Source organism: Pseudorca crassidens, chromosome 12 (assembly GCF_039906515.1).
Source record: "Pseudorca crassidens isolate mPseCra1 chromosome 12, mPseCra1.hap1, whole genome shotgun sequence".
NCBI lineage: Eukaryota > Metazoa > Chordata > Mammalia > Artiodactyla > Delphinidae > Pseudorca > Pseudorca crassidens.
The window spans coordinates 19434292-19447570 of NC_090307.1; the positions used below are offsets into that span (position 1 = coordinate 19434292).

General features: G+C 40.1%; 1 protein-coding gene across 37 annotated transcripts in view; it reads left to right on the forward strand.

Annotated features, from left to right (window-relative positions):
* The window catches only part of TCF4 (transcription factor 4), a 360829-nt gene extending 348289 nt beyond the window's left edge, over window positions 1-12540 (forward strand). For 30 of the 37 annotated variants that reach the window (XM_067698990.1, XM_067699001.1, XM_067698991.1 and 27 more), the window contains 5 exons: window positions 1573-1708; window positions 3441-3603; window positions 6833-7062; window positions 7556-7696; window positions 7883-12540. In XM_067698990.1, the coding sequence (XP_067555091.1) occupies window positions 1573-1708; window positions 3441-3603; window positions 6833-7062; window positions 7556-7692 (666 nt within the window). In that variant the 3' untranslated portion in view covers window positions 7693-7696; window positions 7883-12540. The remainder of the gene's footprint in view (window positions 1-1572; window positions 1709-3440; window positions 3604-6832; window positions 7063-7555; window positions 7697-7882) is intronic. The other 7 variants (XM_067698998.1, XM_067698997.1, XM_067698995.1 and 4 more) reach the window with 1 other exon arrangement.
* Window positions 12541-13279: the final 739 nt, after the last annotated feature.

The window sequence follows — 13279 nt, forward strand, 5'->3', positions numbered from 1 at the left end:
ATGTTGTATCAATTTCTGCTGTACAGCAAAGTGATTCAGTTATACATTCTTTTTCATATTCTTTTCCATTATGGTTAATCACAGGATATTGAATGTAGTTCCCTGTGCTATACGGTAGGACCTTGTTTTTTATCCATTTTATATATAATGGTTTTATTTTTGCTGTATTTTGAATCTGGGCAGTTAGTAGGATTTATATGATCCTCCTCTCTCTCCCTGAATTATTTTCTTCTGTATTGTTTTGGAGGATATAAAGGTGACACTTTATGCTAGGCTGCCTTTAGATAGCACATGCTTCATTTGGTTCTGTGAATTTTATTGTTGCTAGTTCAGATTCTTATTATTGTTGCACTTTGTGGAAATACTCTTTTAAAACACTGGGTAGCAAAAGAGTGATGATTCTGCTTCGTGGTTTCAGATTTTGGATTGGGAAAAAATTACACTTTTTGCTTCATAGCCGTATAAATTCATGGATAAGTATTTTTAGTGTTAGACCCACTGTCCTGTGTCAACGTTCACCTAACAATAGGCTAAGAAAATAACTATTTGGAAATGCCATTGAAAACGCTACTCATGTTCCTATTGGTCTGCAAATGCTTACTGGTCTTACTTGAAAGTGTACACGATAAAGTCAGTGATTGCTGTCTCAATGCCACAAGGTCAACATGTCTGGACCCCAGAGTAGGTAGTAGTAGTTAATAAAAAGCTCAGCAGTATTTTTTTCAGACCAAGTCATCATGCTGTACTCTATAATTTTATTCTTGGAAGCATAGAGAGTGTTTACAATATGGTGTCTTTCTAGGATCAGAATAGGGAAAAAAAATATGGAAAAATGTCCAAACATCTTTGCATGGCAATGATGGCATTACTGGTGTGTTTAATAAAACCTTTATTGGTACATTTTCCGGTATGGTGGCATTGGCAGAAACGGTCCCCCTTTGGATTTGGAACTCAGCAGCTGAGGAAATACAGTAAACATTAATTTGGAATGGGCTGCCAGTTTTGGAAAGCCAGGTGACATTTTATTATACTTGTACCGAGCAGGGGCTATGTCCCATACTGCTGTAGCTTCCGCTGTCAGTGGCTTAGCTGGCATTATGGAAAAAAAAAATGGCAGGCCTGAGAATCTTATCCCCTGAAATGAAAGTTGAATGCCAAATTGAAATTCCTGTAGGATTTCCGATAGCAATGGGGGAATTGAGGAGACCACAATTAAGCATATGGGCATTAAGATAATTGTCAGATCTGTTGGCGGACATGATAGAAGACAGATGGGTACGAATCAGTGCACTCCACTGCAGCACCCTGGGAGACAATTTGACGTTTTACCTGCCTGAGCTACTCTGCCATATTTGTCACTGGATGTACAGCACAGCATCTTACTGAGTGTTAAAGTGTTTTTTGCTGGGTACTCTAGGTGCATGCGTGGTCCTTTAGCGCCCTCTAGTGAAATGCATTTGGGAGTATTGTTTTTCAAAGGTTAGTCTCCCTTCATTGGGTCCTTGCTGCCCTGGAAGTAGCCGTCACACCTCTGATTTCCACTAAACTCTACGGTTCCTCTTGCCCTTTCAGGTTGGGGCCCATCGTGAAGATGGCGTGGCCCTGAGGGGCAGCCATTCTCTTGTCCCAAACCAGGTGCCAGTTCCACAGCTTCCTGTCCAGTCTGCAACGTCCCCTGATTTGAACCCACCCCAGGACCCTTACAGAGGTAGGTCCGCCTCCGCGGGCGCTTCTGATCTCACTGAAACAATAGATCCCGTGTGGATCCCGTGCTCATTCATTCATCCCTCAGGAAGCACTGGCAGATCACCAAGAATCCATTTTGATACAAAGATGGTAAGTAAATGGGAAAGGATTTCAAACGTCGCTGGCTAATTGTGTTTCTTCAGTAACTGTTTTGCTCCAGCATCCTCGGAAATCCTGCTCCTGTTTCAGCAGGGAATGAGACCACAGCCTGATGAGAGGAAATGTGATTTTAGCTATTTCCACATTGTGCTCATTCAGATCCTTTAATGTGGTTAGTTGTAGCCTGACAGTGATGTTTCCAAATGAAGAGGAAGGAAGGAAATGGTTTCTGTTGCTTACGATGGAAGGAAATGTAGGTACATTACAAACATGGAACTGGGATGATTTTCGCTCTTGAGTCATCAAGCCCCGTCCTTATTGCCTCGTACCACTGACTCCTTTCGGCTTCCCAGGACCCCAGGTAGCTGTGCCGCAGGGGCAACACCTGGGTCCCAGGGTCCTTGTGCGACTGGCTGGCCAGGTGACCCGAAAATGCTTACATAACATCTCCTCATTCCCCTCACGTTGAGAATAAAAATGATAACAGTGGCACAAGAATGAATAATATGTATAAGCATTTGCCCACCTGTTAAGCATTGTAAGAATCTTGGGCGTGAATTATACACGTGGGTGTGCTGCCATTTTTAATTGAATAGTAATACTTTGATGGCCCTTTCTTTTTTCTTTTTGTTTTTGTTTTTGTTTTGTTTTTTGCGGTACGCGGGCCTCTCACTGCTGTGGCCTCTCCCGTCGCGGAGCACAGGCTCCGGACACGCAGGCTCAGCGGCCATGGCTCACGGGCCCAGCCGCTCCGCGGCATGTGAGATCCTCCCGGACCGGGGCACGAACCCGCGTCCCCTGCATCGGCAGGCGGACTCTCAACCGCTGCGCCACCAGGGAAGCCCCTGGGGTCCTGCATTTCTAATGGGCTCCCAGGGGATAAGGATGCTCCCGGTCCACTGACGAGAGTTTGAGTGATAAAGTTCTAGACTCTACAAATAGAAGGAAACACTAAATAGACGCACTTCTAGCTTAGAAATAAATGATTACATTAGGGTCACGTTTTAAAATATATTGTGACCTTGGAAAGTTGAGCAGTAATAGAGCTAGAAATGTCTTCATTGAGCAGTAACTGCTTTCCATAGGTACCATTTTTAAATGCTGATTACTCCTTGAGGATAAGAGAAGCCTAATTTCAGAATATCATTAGGGTATCTGTTGAAGTCTTGACTGTACATATTTAGCATATACTCCCTGGGAATTATATTTTAAGGACATTTTTCTGTTAAATCATTGCATATGGAAGAAACTCAATATAATAGCTGATATTTACTTGGGTTCTTAATCAGAACATTGAGGTGTGTGATTTTCATGATTATGATTTTCATTGCAATTAAGTTGATGTTTTGTAGACAGTGAAATTACCGTCTACTCCAAAAGATTGCAAAATAGAATTTAACCTCAGAGCCAATGCAGGGAAAACTTGTTTCTGCAGGTGCATTTTTGAAACTTCACCAAAGACCATGAAAAAAAGGGACAGATCACACAGCTCGGTGGTCTGAACTGTATAGCTGGCAGCTCTCCAGTCTGGGGTGCGCATGTCTGTGCCTCGAGGCTTTGGTGGCCGTGTCACCTGGTCTCTTTTTTTTCTGCAGGCATGCCACCAGGATTGCAGGGCCAGAGTGTCTCCTCCGGCAGCTCTGAGATCAAATCCGATGACGAGGGCGATGAAAACCTGCAAGACACGAAATCTTCCGAGGACAAGAAATTAGATGACGACAAGAAGGATATCAAATCCATTACTAGGTCAAGATCTAGGTAACAGTATATAATACTGTCGCTTCATTTAATTCCTTTATTGGACTTTGATGAAGTGAACAGAACAGGAAGAAACTATTCAGTTTTTTCCTGGCAGGTAAATCTGCAGCTGAAAAGAAAGTGAAAGGCTTTGCTCTAGAGGTACGAAAGTATCGTTTGAGATACCTGTACTCTAGGAAAGCCAAAAATATCTTTGCATTTATGAATTTGGACCCAGTGCTAATAATGACACACGGAAAAAACAATTTGTAACTGATTCAAATGCAAGCAGTCGATTTGTAAAACTATACTTATTCTACAAATTTGGTCGTAAATGTTCTTTGGAAAATATTTCTAAAAAGAGAGCTTAGCTCTATTGAAAGCTCAATCGATGTATGCGCAACGGTAACTTTTTTCTTACCTCAAAAGTGAGAAAGTACTGATTTCCCAGCTTTATTCTAAACATGTTGGTATGTATAAGAGCAATACCTAAATTGCTCATTTTTTTTTGCTCTCGGCAGAGAAATTGCAACTGCAGGGAAATAGCTTCTGGTCGGTTTTCTTAAGTCCCCGATATCTTTAAACTAGAATCTGTCTCCTTGAACTTTAATCTGATAATCCAGATGGGTTTTTTGGTTTTTGTTTTTTGTTTTTTTTGAGTATCGTGACACCCATGTTCTTTACCTCAGTTCCCTTGGATGGCTTTTATTTGCAAACTAAATGAATTGTACTAAGACGATACCTCCCTTTTCAAGGCTATCGTTCTCAAGGTTATACCTGGCATCCTTTAGGAATTAAGGACATGCCGCCTTTTCATATTGCCTTTATAGTTATTGAGATAATCTTATTACAAGTTCTACCACAGTTTCAGAAATTCTGGAAGCTTCTACCTTACCCTTTTTCACCGTTGCTACAGAGTTTCCTGACTTGGCCACATTGGTAAGACATCCCAAGAAGGGCCTTTCACATCCTTACCAGCTTCTCTGTTAGATCAGTCAGCTCTTGGTAATTTAACTAGCGGTCATAACGCATGCATATCAATGGATTCTTTGACGTTTCAGTACAACATTTTAACTCGCTGTTAAGAACCTTCTTTTAAAAGGTCACTGTTTTGACATTTACTTAGGCCCCCAAAACCGTGTTGTAAGGCGAGACTTTCCAAATCTAGGCAGTTTTGTTCGCATAACCAATTTATTTATAAGAGGTTAACCAATTCTCATTCATTATTGGCCTGAATACCCTTGGAAAACAAATTCCCATTTTCAGACCCACTTTGGAAAAGGTGTCGCATATGTTTGATGCGTAAAAACATTACCCAGATTTTTAACTTCAGGATGGGATGAGCAGAAACTCAACTCTGTTCTCTTTTCACTTATTACGTCCTATTTGTGTGTCAGAATGTGGGTGTGAATTAATAGTAATCTTGATTTCCTTGGCATCAGCAGAGGTCACGGGTGGGAGAGAGCGGGACCAGCAAGGAAATGAGGAGGAAAATCAGATGGCGGAGAAAGAGAGCACTTTCCGATGCGTTCAGTTTAGTTGCGCGTTCACCAGCACGCATTCGAGGCAGACAGTCCCATCTGGAAGGGAGTTTAACCTACAGGAAAGATGAGCCAAGTCTTACAGCATCTTTCTTTGGTGTCTGCCTCCTTTATAAGTGTTCTTGGCTTACTTACGTCATCTTTATGAGCAGCATGTGCTGCAACCCAGGAATCTGCTCCATTTCTGATTGATTGGGGCTTCTCCATCATAGTGGATCCTTAGTGCGGTTTGGAAGTTACCCAGACATTCTCCACAGAGGAAGACTCGGGGCTATCCATTTTAAGCCAATACTCGCTAAGCGTGCGTTGAATTGAATAGATAACTTCCCACGTGTTCCTCCAGCTCTGGAAGGTTGTGATTAACATCTTTATTCTGTGAGCCTTTCAGATTCATGGAACTTTAGAGTAGAGGCTCACCTTGATGGTCTTTGGGGTCAGTGCTCAGATCTCTAGGTTAACGTCCTTATGGATGGCCACCTCGATATTGTTTCTTGCAGTGAAGACTCTCTTGCTTTTGAGTGAAGTTTACTTCATTTTTTTATATCTCTCATACTCAAAAAAGGTTCTTGCTCATATTAATTCATTGTTAATTCAGCAATTAATTTAGTTCCGCTCAGGGTTCTTTGCTCTGTTCTGTTCTGCCTTCCTGAGACATTTTCCACACCTCTCTCTTTTACGTGATTGCCCAGGAATTATTGAAGCCTTGACGCCATGAGATCTTCCTGATATGACGTGCTTTCCAGGTGGCTCATCCTCCTATTTGCCCCCCATTCAAAAGTTTCTAATTTGTCCTCATGACACCCAGAAACAGAAGTTATCTTCCCTTTCCAGACTCCTGGCTCCAACCATGCCTTTGATATGAATCATGTGATATCTCTGTTCTCATAATCAGGGATGAGCTTTTGGGCTTCATTTTTGACTCACAATGAGATCATGGGTATTGATAACCAGTAAGTGTTTGGGTTGGGTTGGGTTGGGTTGGGTTTGCCTAGAACTCATGTCAACTCAGCTTTCCCCAACTTGTCTGGGGAATCATAAACATCCATAAAGTTAGGCCATGGAGATGATGTTTCTCTAACCTTTCTATTTAAAACATGGAAAAAGCGAGACTCAGATACATTAAGTGGACTGACCAAGCCTCCCAAGCTGGTTAATAGACAGCAGGTCCCCGTGTGTACTCCCATTGCTCTGTTGTCTTGAATGTAGGACCTTCTTAATCCTGTTTGAGCTGCATCGTCTTAATTTTGACTTATCCACATCATTTTTCAATCCCTGGTTCTCCTTGGGTTTCGGATGTCACAGTATGAAAGTTTTTTTTAAGAAAGAACAGCTTCAGTCTAAAACACTTTCTGAATCGTGGTCCTGAAGTGTGTAGCCCGAGCTGAAGTTGACAGCGCTCTGCCGTGCGTAACCTTAGGGATGGAAGCTATGTTTTCCTTTTTGCTCCCCTCCATCCATATGGTGCCCCAACTTGAACCTCTCCTGTTGGGTTTGGGTTTCATGTCCAGGAGACATCAAACGTCTGGCGTAGCGACTGTCACAGCCACCTAAAGCAACGCCAGGCCCAGGTGGATGGAAAATTCTGCCAAGGACAAGATCCTGAGATGCAAGAGTTCCCTGAAAACTCAGAAAGAAAACAAAAGGAATTTAGAAACTGTCTTTTTCCCCACCCCATTGGAAAATGTCACGTTTTCCCTTTTGTCCCGCAGCAATAACGATGACGAAGACCTGACGCCGGAGCAAAAGGCGGAGCGGGAGAAGGAGAGGAGGATGGCTAACAACGCCCGGGAGCGCCTGCGAGTCCGTGACATCAACGAGGCGTTCAAGGAGCTGGGCCGCATGGTGCAGCTGCACCTCAAGAGTGACAAGCCCCAGACCAAGCTTCTGATCCTCCACCAGGCCGTGGCCGTCATCCTCAGCCTGGAGCAGCAAGTCCGAGGTCAGTGCCGGCCAGCTGGCCTCCACGCAGAGGTCACGGCCGCACGCCGCTGGAGAGAGCAGAGATGCTCTGGCGGCCTTGAGCAGGGGCAGAGAGTAGACTCTTAGGCATCCTTCAGAATCATTGCTTCAATCTCATCTAAATCTATGAGGCAGCTCCCCTTTCTCCTGTAACTGAATCCTGGGATTGTTCTTGTAACTGATGCTGCCTTAGGACGTTTCCATAGGTCCTCTCGGTAACCGGAGCTGGGGACGTTTGCTTTACCAACTTTCTCAGACTGTAAAGTGGCTGCAGAGTTTCACCAGGGAGTTCGACCTTTACTAGCCACTGAGCGAATGAATGACAGTCGTGTGCATTTTCCTAGCTGGTCCTCTTGTTCTGGAAGGTAGAAACTGAGAGGAAGGATCAACAGCCCCACAGAAACGTTGCATGACTGCCCTGGACCAGAAGCCGTGGGTGTGACCTAAATGCTCTGTGCTTTCCTCTTCCACAGAAAGGAATCTGAATCCGAAAGCTGCATGTCTGAAAAGAAGGGAAGAGGAGAAGGTGTCCTCGGAGCCGCCCCCGCTCTCCTTGGCAGGCCCTCACCCCGGCATGGGAGACGCGTCCAATCACATGGGACAGATGTAAAAGGGCAAGTTTGTTTTCAGCCATTTCTGAAAGCTCTCCTTTGTTACTCTTACCAAGGCATCAGCCGTGAAAGCCATATTTGACCCAAATTTTTTTTTCCCCTTGGGAAGAAAAAAACAAGTTTAAAAATAAAAGCTTTCCTTTTTTCTGTTATAAACGTATTAATTCATCTTTCTCTCTTCTTTCTCAGGTCCAAGTTGCCACATTGCTTCATTAATACAAGAGACCACTTCCTTAACAGCTGTATTATCTTAAACCCACATAAACACTTGTCCTTAACCCCTTTTTTTGTAATATAAGACAAGTCTGAGTAGTTATGAATCGCAGACGCAAGAGGTTTCAGCATTCCCAATGATCAAAAAACCGAAAAACAAAACAAAAAAAAAAAAAGAAAGAAAACAAGTGCAACTTGGGGGATGACTCTCTTTAACATATCATTCAGAATGTTCAAAGCAGTATGTGCAGGCTGAGACGCAGCCCAGAGACTGAATGGCAATCTTTCCACACTGTGGAACAATGCATTTGTGCCTAAACTTCTTTTGGAAAAAAAAAATATATAATTAATTTGTAAGTCTGAAAAAAAAATATTTAATTTAAAAAAATTGTAAACTTGCAATAATGAAAAAGTGTACTTCTGAAGAAAACTACATGACCATTTTTGTTGGTATTCAAGTCAGCTAGTGTTTATAATTACCGGATATCGAATAAGGGAAGCTCGGCTGCCCTCGTAACAAAACCAGCAAACATCCTGATGACAGCGAAGTGATGACATTAGCCATTCCTTAGGGTAGGAGGAACAGATGGATCTTATAGACCTATGACAAATATATATATAAATATATATATAAATATATATTAAAAATTTAGTGACTATGGTAAGCTTTTGTTCATTTGTTTCAGACTTTTTTCTCCTGTAAAAAAATAGTACTGATTAACTTTTTTAAAAGAAAGATTTTACTGTAAATATGGATTTTTTTTTTTTTTTTTTTTTTTTTGGTCTTATTTCTGTCCCTTTCCCCGGTTTGTTCTCATAACCTGTAGTGCCAACTCTGCTTCCGGAGGGGTAGTGCAGGATGAAATGCTGACCCTGATGTTGCTTTTCATTCATAAATAAGTAGAAAGTTGTTTCTTCAGTCTTTTGGGAACACAGGACTTAAAAGTCACATCATGTGTAGATATTAACAAGCAGCATTACCAAGACACGGCAAAAAGAGTTTGTCTGAATTGTAATGTTGCGTTTGTGACCCTCTTCTGGGATTTTCAGAGGTACAAGGTTAGAATGCTACAATGTTACCACTGTGCCTTCCAATGTTTATATCATCGGAAACATAACATAATCAAAGTGGCTGTGATTTAACAAAATGATTAAAGCGTTACCTACATGTGTAGCCAGAAGTAGTGTGCAGTGAGGCGTTTCTAAATACATGGTCAGATTTTTGGAAAAAAACAAAAACAAAAAAAACAAGTGAAGTTCAACGACCATCCAATGAGAAAATTGCAAGTAGTGTGACAGAGCTGATTGATTTTGTTGCTTTCTTGATTTTTTTTTCAAAATGGGTTTACTAAGATGCAGATGACTTAACTGTCTCCTCCTTCGTCTGAAAAAAAAAAATGCCAATATTCAATCATCATGCAGCGTTATAACAAGCCTTATAAGTCCTAAAGCATTAAGTTGCACTTTCTTGAGGAGGGGTAGTGCAGTATTTCTCTGGCCAGTATGAATGAAGTTTATACTTAACGTATTTGATAGAAACATAGATCAAGCTATGGCACAGCAACTCATCAGATAGCTAGCTTTGACGTCTGGGCACAATTGAACCAACTTCCATCGTGAATCTTTCTAATGATTGACTTTGGTGTATAGTGCAGTAAAGAAATAGTGCTCCTAGTTAAGTATTTGTCAGCATCCTTTTGTCTCTAACTCATTTCTGTTTTTACAGCCACACAATCTTGGCATGTATTAAGGAAAAAAAAATCCCTTGTTCAAGTAGTTTTTCCACCTATCAGCACTGAGTAAATGCCATAAACCCATCGAAATGGTCTAAATGTTCCATCTGTTCTCCTGTTTTGCCAGTTATATAGTAATGAAATACATTTGTAAATTTTATGCAACAAATGGCAAACGTATCATTATTTTGAAATTGTGTATGTAAAAGTTATATTTTTACATGTAGACTCTTGTTATTATGTGTTTTAATACATTGTATCGGTTTTTGTTCCTTTTTTTTTTTTAAACGGTGTGGTTTAAAAACCGTCTCATTGAAATGAAATAGTGAGCTACAAGAATCTGAATTTTATGTTCATTTCTGAAAATGTAAGAACAAATAAGATAGTTACCACGTGGTCATCTTTTACAAACCCATAAACATTTTGATTAGCTGTGTGTGTGTTGAAAACTGTAAATATGTTCAGTAGTGATAAAACTAAAATACTTTGTTTGATCTGTTGATAAGTTCCTAAAATGTGGAGGTGGATTAAAACCTTAGAATAGCAGAGATCAGACTTCATGAAAAGTTATTTTGAGGCTACCCTGTGAAAATGAATGAACAAAGGGGCTCAAAGAAGGGCATGGAAGACAATATTGTATACTCTCCCCTCCTCCTGAATAATGGAAACTGTGTGTACTTGTACCCTCAGTATGTTGAAGATTTCCTTTTAGTGGTACATTCTGCACTCATTTTGTATACTCTATCAAGGCGGGTATCCCTAGGAACAATATTATATAAGAAGCAGGTATCCTCTGATCACATTCAGGATAAGTGTATAGAAGAAAATATGGTGTTTACTCTTTAGGGAACTGGAAACACTCCCTGCATTGATGTACATTTTAAGGTTGGCACTTTTGATACACGTTATCATCAAGGTGCTTTCATAGAGCTGATTTAAAGTTTTTCAAATCTGTAAACAAAGCAAAAAACAATTAAATCGTAGTTCTTGGATTATTTTTTAAATTGGTGCTTTATATTTTGTTCTCAGTCAAACAGAGTAAAAGCTGCAATTTATTGTTCACCAGCTTTGATGCATTCATTAATCAGTCATGTAATACCTCTATTGTGGAATTCCCTTTGGAAATAAGCGAAAAACTTTCTAACGGCCACCAAAAGCTGCTCACTACTTTTTGCTTGGTGGAGAAACATCTGCACCTATCCATGTGCATTGGGTTGTATCCCCATTAAAAAGGAAAAAAAAAAAAAGATGAAAGGGAATGTGGCCTTTGTACCGTGTTTTTTTTTTTTCTTGTTCTTTTGTAATTATCAAACCCAGGTAAGATATTGGTATCCTGCGCTGTATTTTCTAATGCAATTTAGCAGAAGACAGTTAGGATTAAAGTACTCTACAGAAATTTCCTAAGGGTCCATACTACACTATGTATATGATGATACTTAGGCTGGGGATCTGTTTAAGAGACTTGGACTTTAAAAGCAGCTTGGAACAGTTGATCCACCTCCACATTCAAGTAATTTATGAATATGCAGACTAGGGATCTGTTCATCTAGACATTTTTCCCATTTGTCTTCTGTGTAGCTGCAAGGAACACTAATGTTTATACAACTGTCAGTCCACCCAGTAACGCAACTGGTTCTGATTCAGTCTTCCGATTCCTTTTTGTTTTTCGCTTTTTCCTATTTCTTGATTTTTTTTTTTTTATTTGTGATCTTTATTTTGATGAGGGAATGGGGCGGGGGGGTAGAGGGAGGGTGTTGAACCAAGACTTGGGGGTTAAGAGGATTTTCGTCTTGGATCCAACAGGCAGAATATGATCTGTGTCCAAAAGTGAACTTGAGTCAGGAATGAAACGATTTCAGCATAAACAAGCACAAAAATTTAGTCTGCTGGCTGACTGGAAACAAAAAAAAAAAAGTCAAGATGGAATATGAGGAATTCCAACACAATGGGGCACCAAGGCCTTTAGGCCTCTCTTTTTATTTTGCTTTGGTTCTGTTTGTTTTTCTTTAGAGACATGCTCTCTCTCATGGGACTTGAAGTGGACTCATCTTTGTGCAGTGCTGGTTTTGCCATACTCATTTCAAGTATTATAGACATATGTAATGGTGAAAATATATGAACTGTGGCCTTTTTCATTCTTGTTACTTGTGATGCAATTAAGTGAAGATAAGAAAAAAAAAAGCAGAGATTTACCATGTATCAGTGCCTGGCTTTTTGTTATAAAGCTTTGTTTGTCTAGTGCTCTTTTTGCTATAAAATAGACTGTAGTACACCCTAGTAGGAAAAAAACTAAATTTAAAAATAAAAAATATATTTGGCTTATTTTTCGCAGGAGCAATCCTTTTATACCATGAATATTACAAAAAAAATTGTCAGATTCTGAATATTTCTTCTTTGTAGATTTTTGGAATCATTATGAGTAAAAGTTTGTTACTTTATTTTACTATTTAAAAGATGTTATTTTGCCATGTGTTACTGAGATGAAACTGTATGGTAGCTTTTTTGTTTGTTTTGTTTTTTGTTTTGTTTTGTTTCTGTTTTTTTTTTTTTAGTTGTAGGTCGCAGCGGGGAAATTTTTTGCGACTGTACACATAGCTGCAGCATTAAAAACTAAAAAAAAAATTGTTAAAAAAAGAAAAAAAGGGAAAACATTGAAAAAAAAGAAAAAAAAGATAAACAGTTACACCTTGTTTTCAATGTGTGGCTGAGTGCCTCGATTTTTTCATGTTTTTGGTGTATTTCTGATTTGTAGAAGTGTCTAAACAGGTTGTGTGCTGGAGTTCCTTCAAGACAAAAATAAACCCAGCTTGGTCTAGGCCATTACCTGTTTCCCATCTGTAGTTATTCGATGAAGTCATGTACATGACCGTTCTGTAGCAATAAATGTGCCATTTTTATAAACTGTTTCTGACACTTGTTTCATTTCATTTTGCATTGTCCATATAGCTCTGCTTCTCTGCTGTAAGTAAAGCCGCCTCTAGATTTCATTTTGCAAGTGTTGGAGATATTGACAGCTTAACAAACAAAACATACCAACACAAAAAAACCCACAAAAACAAATTGAAAAAGCAAAGCACATGACTGACCAAGGAAGAGATGCCCTTAATGAAAATGGAACGAGATGCATGCAAAACAAAAAGAAAACTGTCTAGAGGATTAATTAATTGAAGGAATCTAATTAATGTAACACGGAAGCTATGCGTTTGAAGAGCTTTGAACTGCGCCATTGTTGCCAGTGTTTTCGGTTGGGCTGCAGCTTGCTTAAGTCAAGTCAGCCTTAAACTTCTGGATCAGTTGGTCGATTGGCAGAACCTCCTCAGCTAGATCTTTTCAGTCAAAAATCTATTGTATCGCTTTGTGAAGAGCTGCCTATTGTTAACCACGATTAATATTCCACTGTATTGATCGTTTCTCAAACTCTACCCAGCCCACTACTTCTGGTTGACTCTGTTGACGATTAATCCAGGTGTAAACAACCAGATGGGCTTTTTTCGAACTTGTACCACGGATGCGTGCCACCTATGATGGGAGGGGAAAAATGTACAGATTAAAATTATTCAGTGTTATGTACTGTAAGTTAATACTTTTGTAGAGTGGACATCAATCTCCTTTGCAAAACTTGGAGGCTGTTTCAACATTG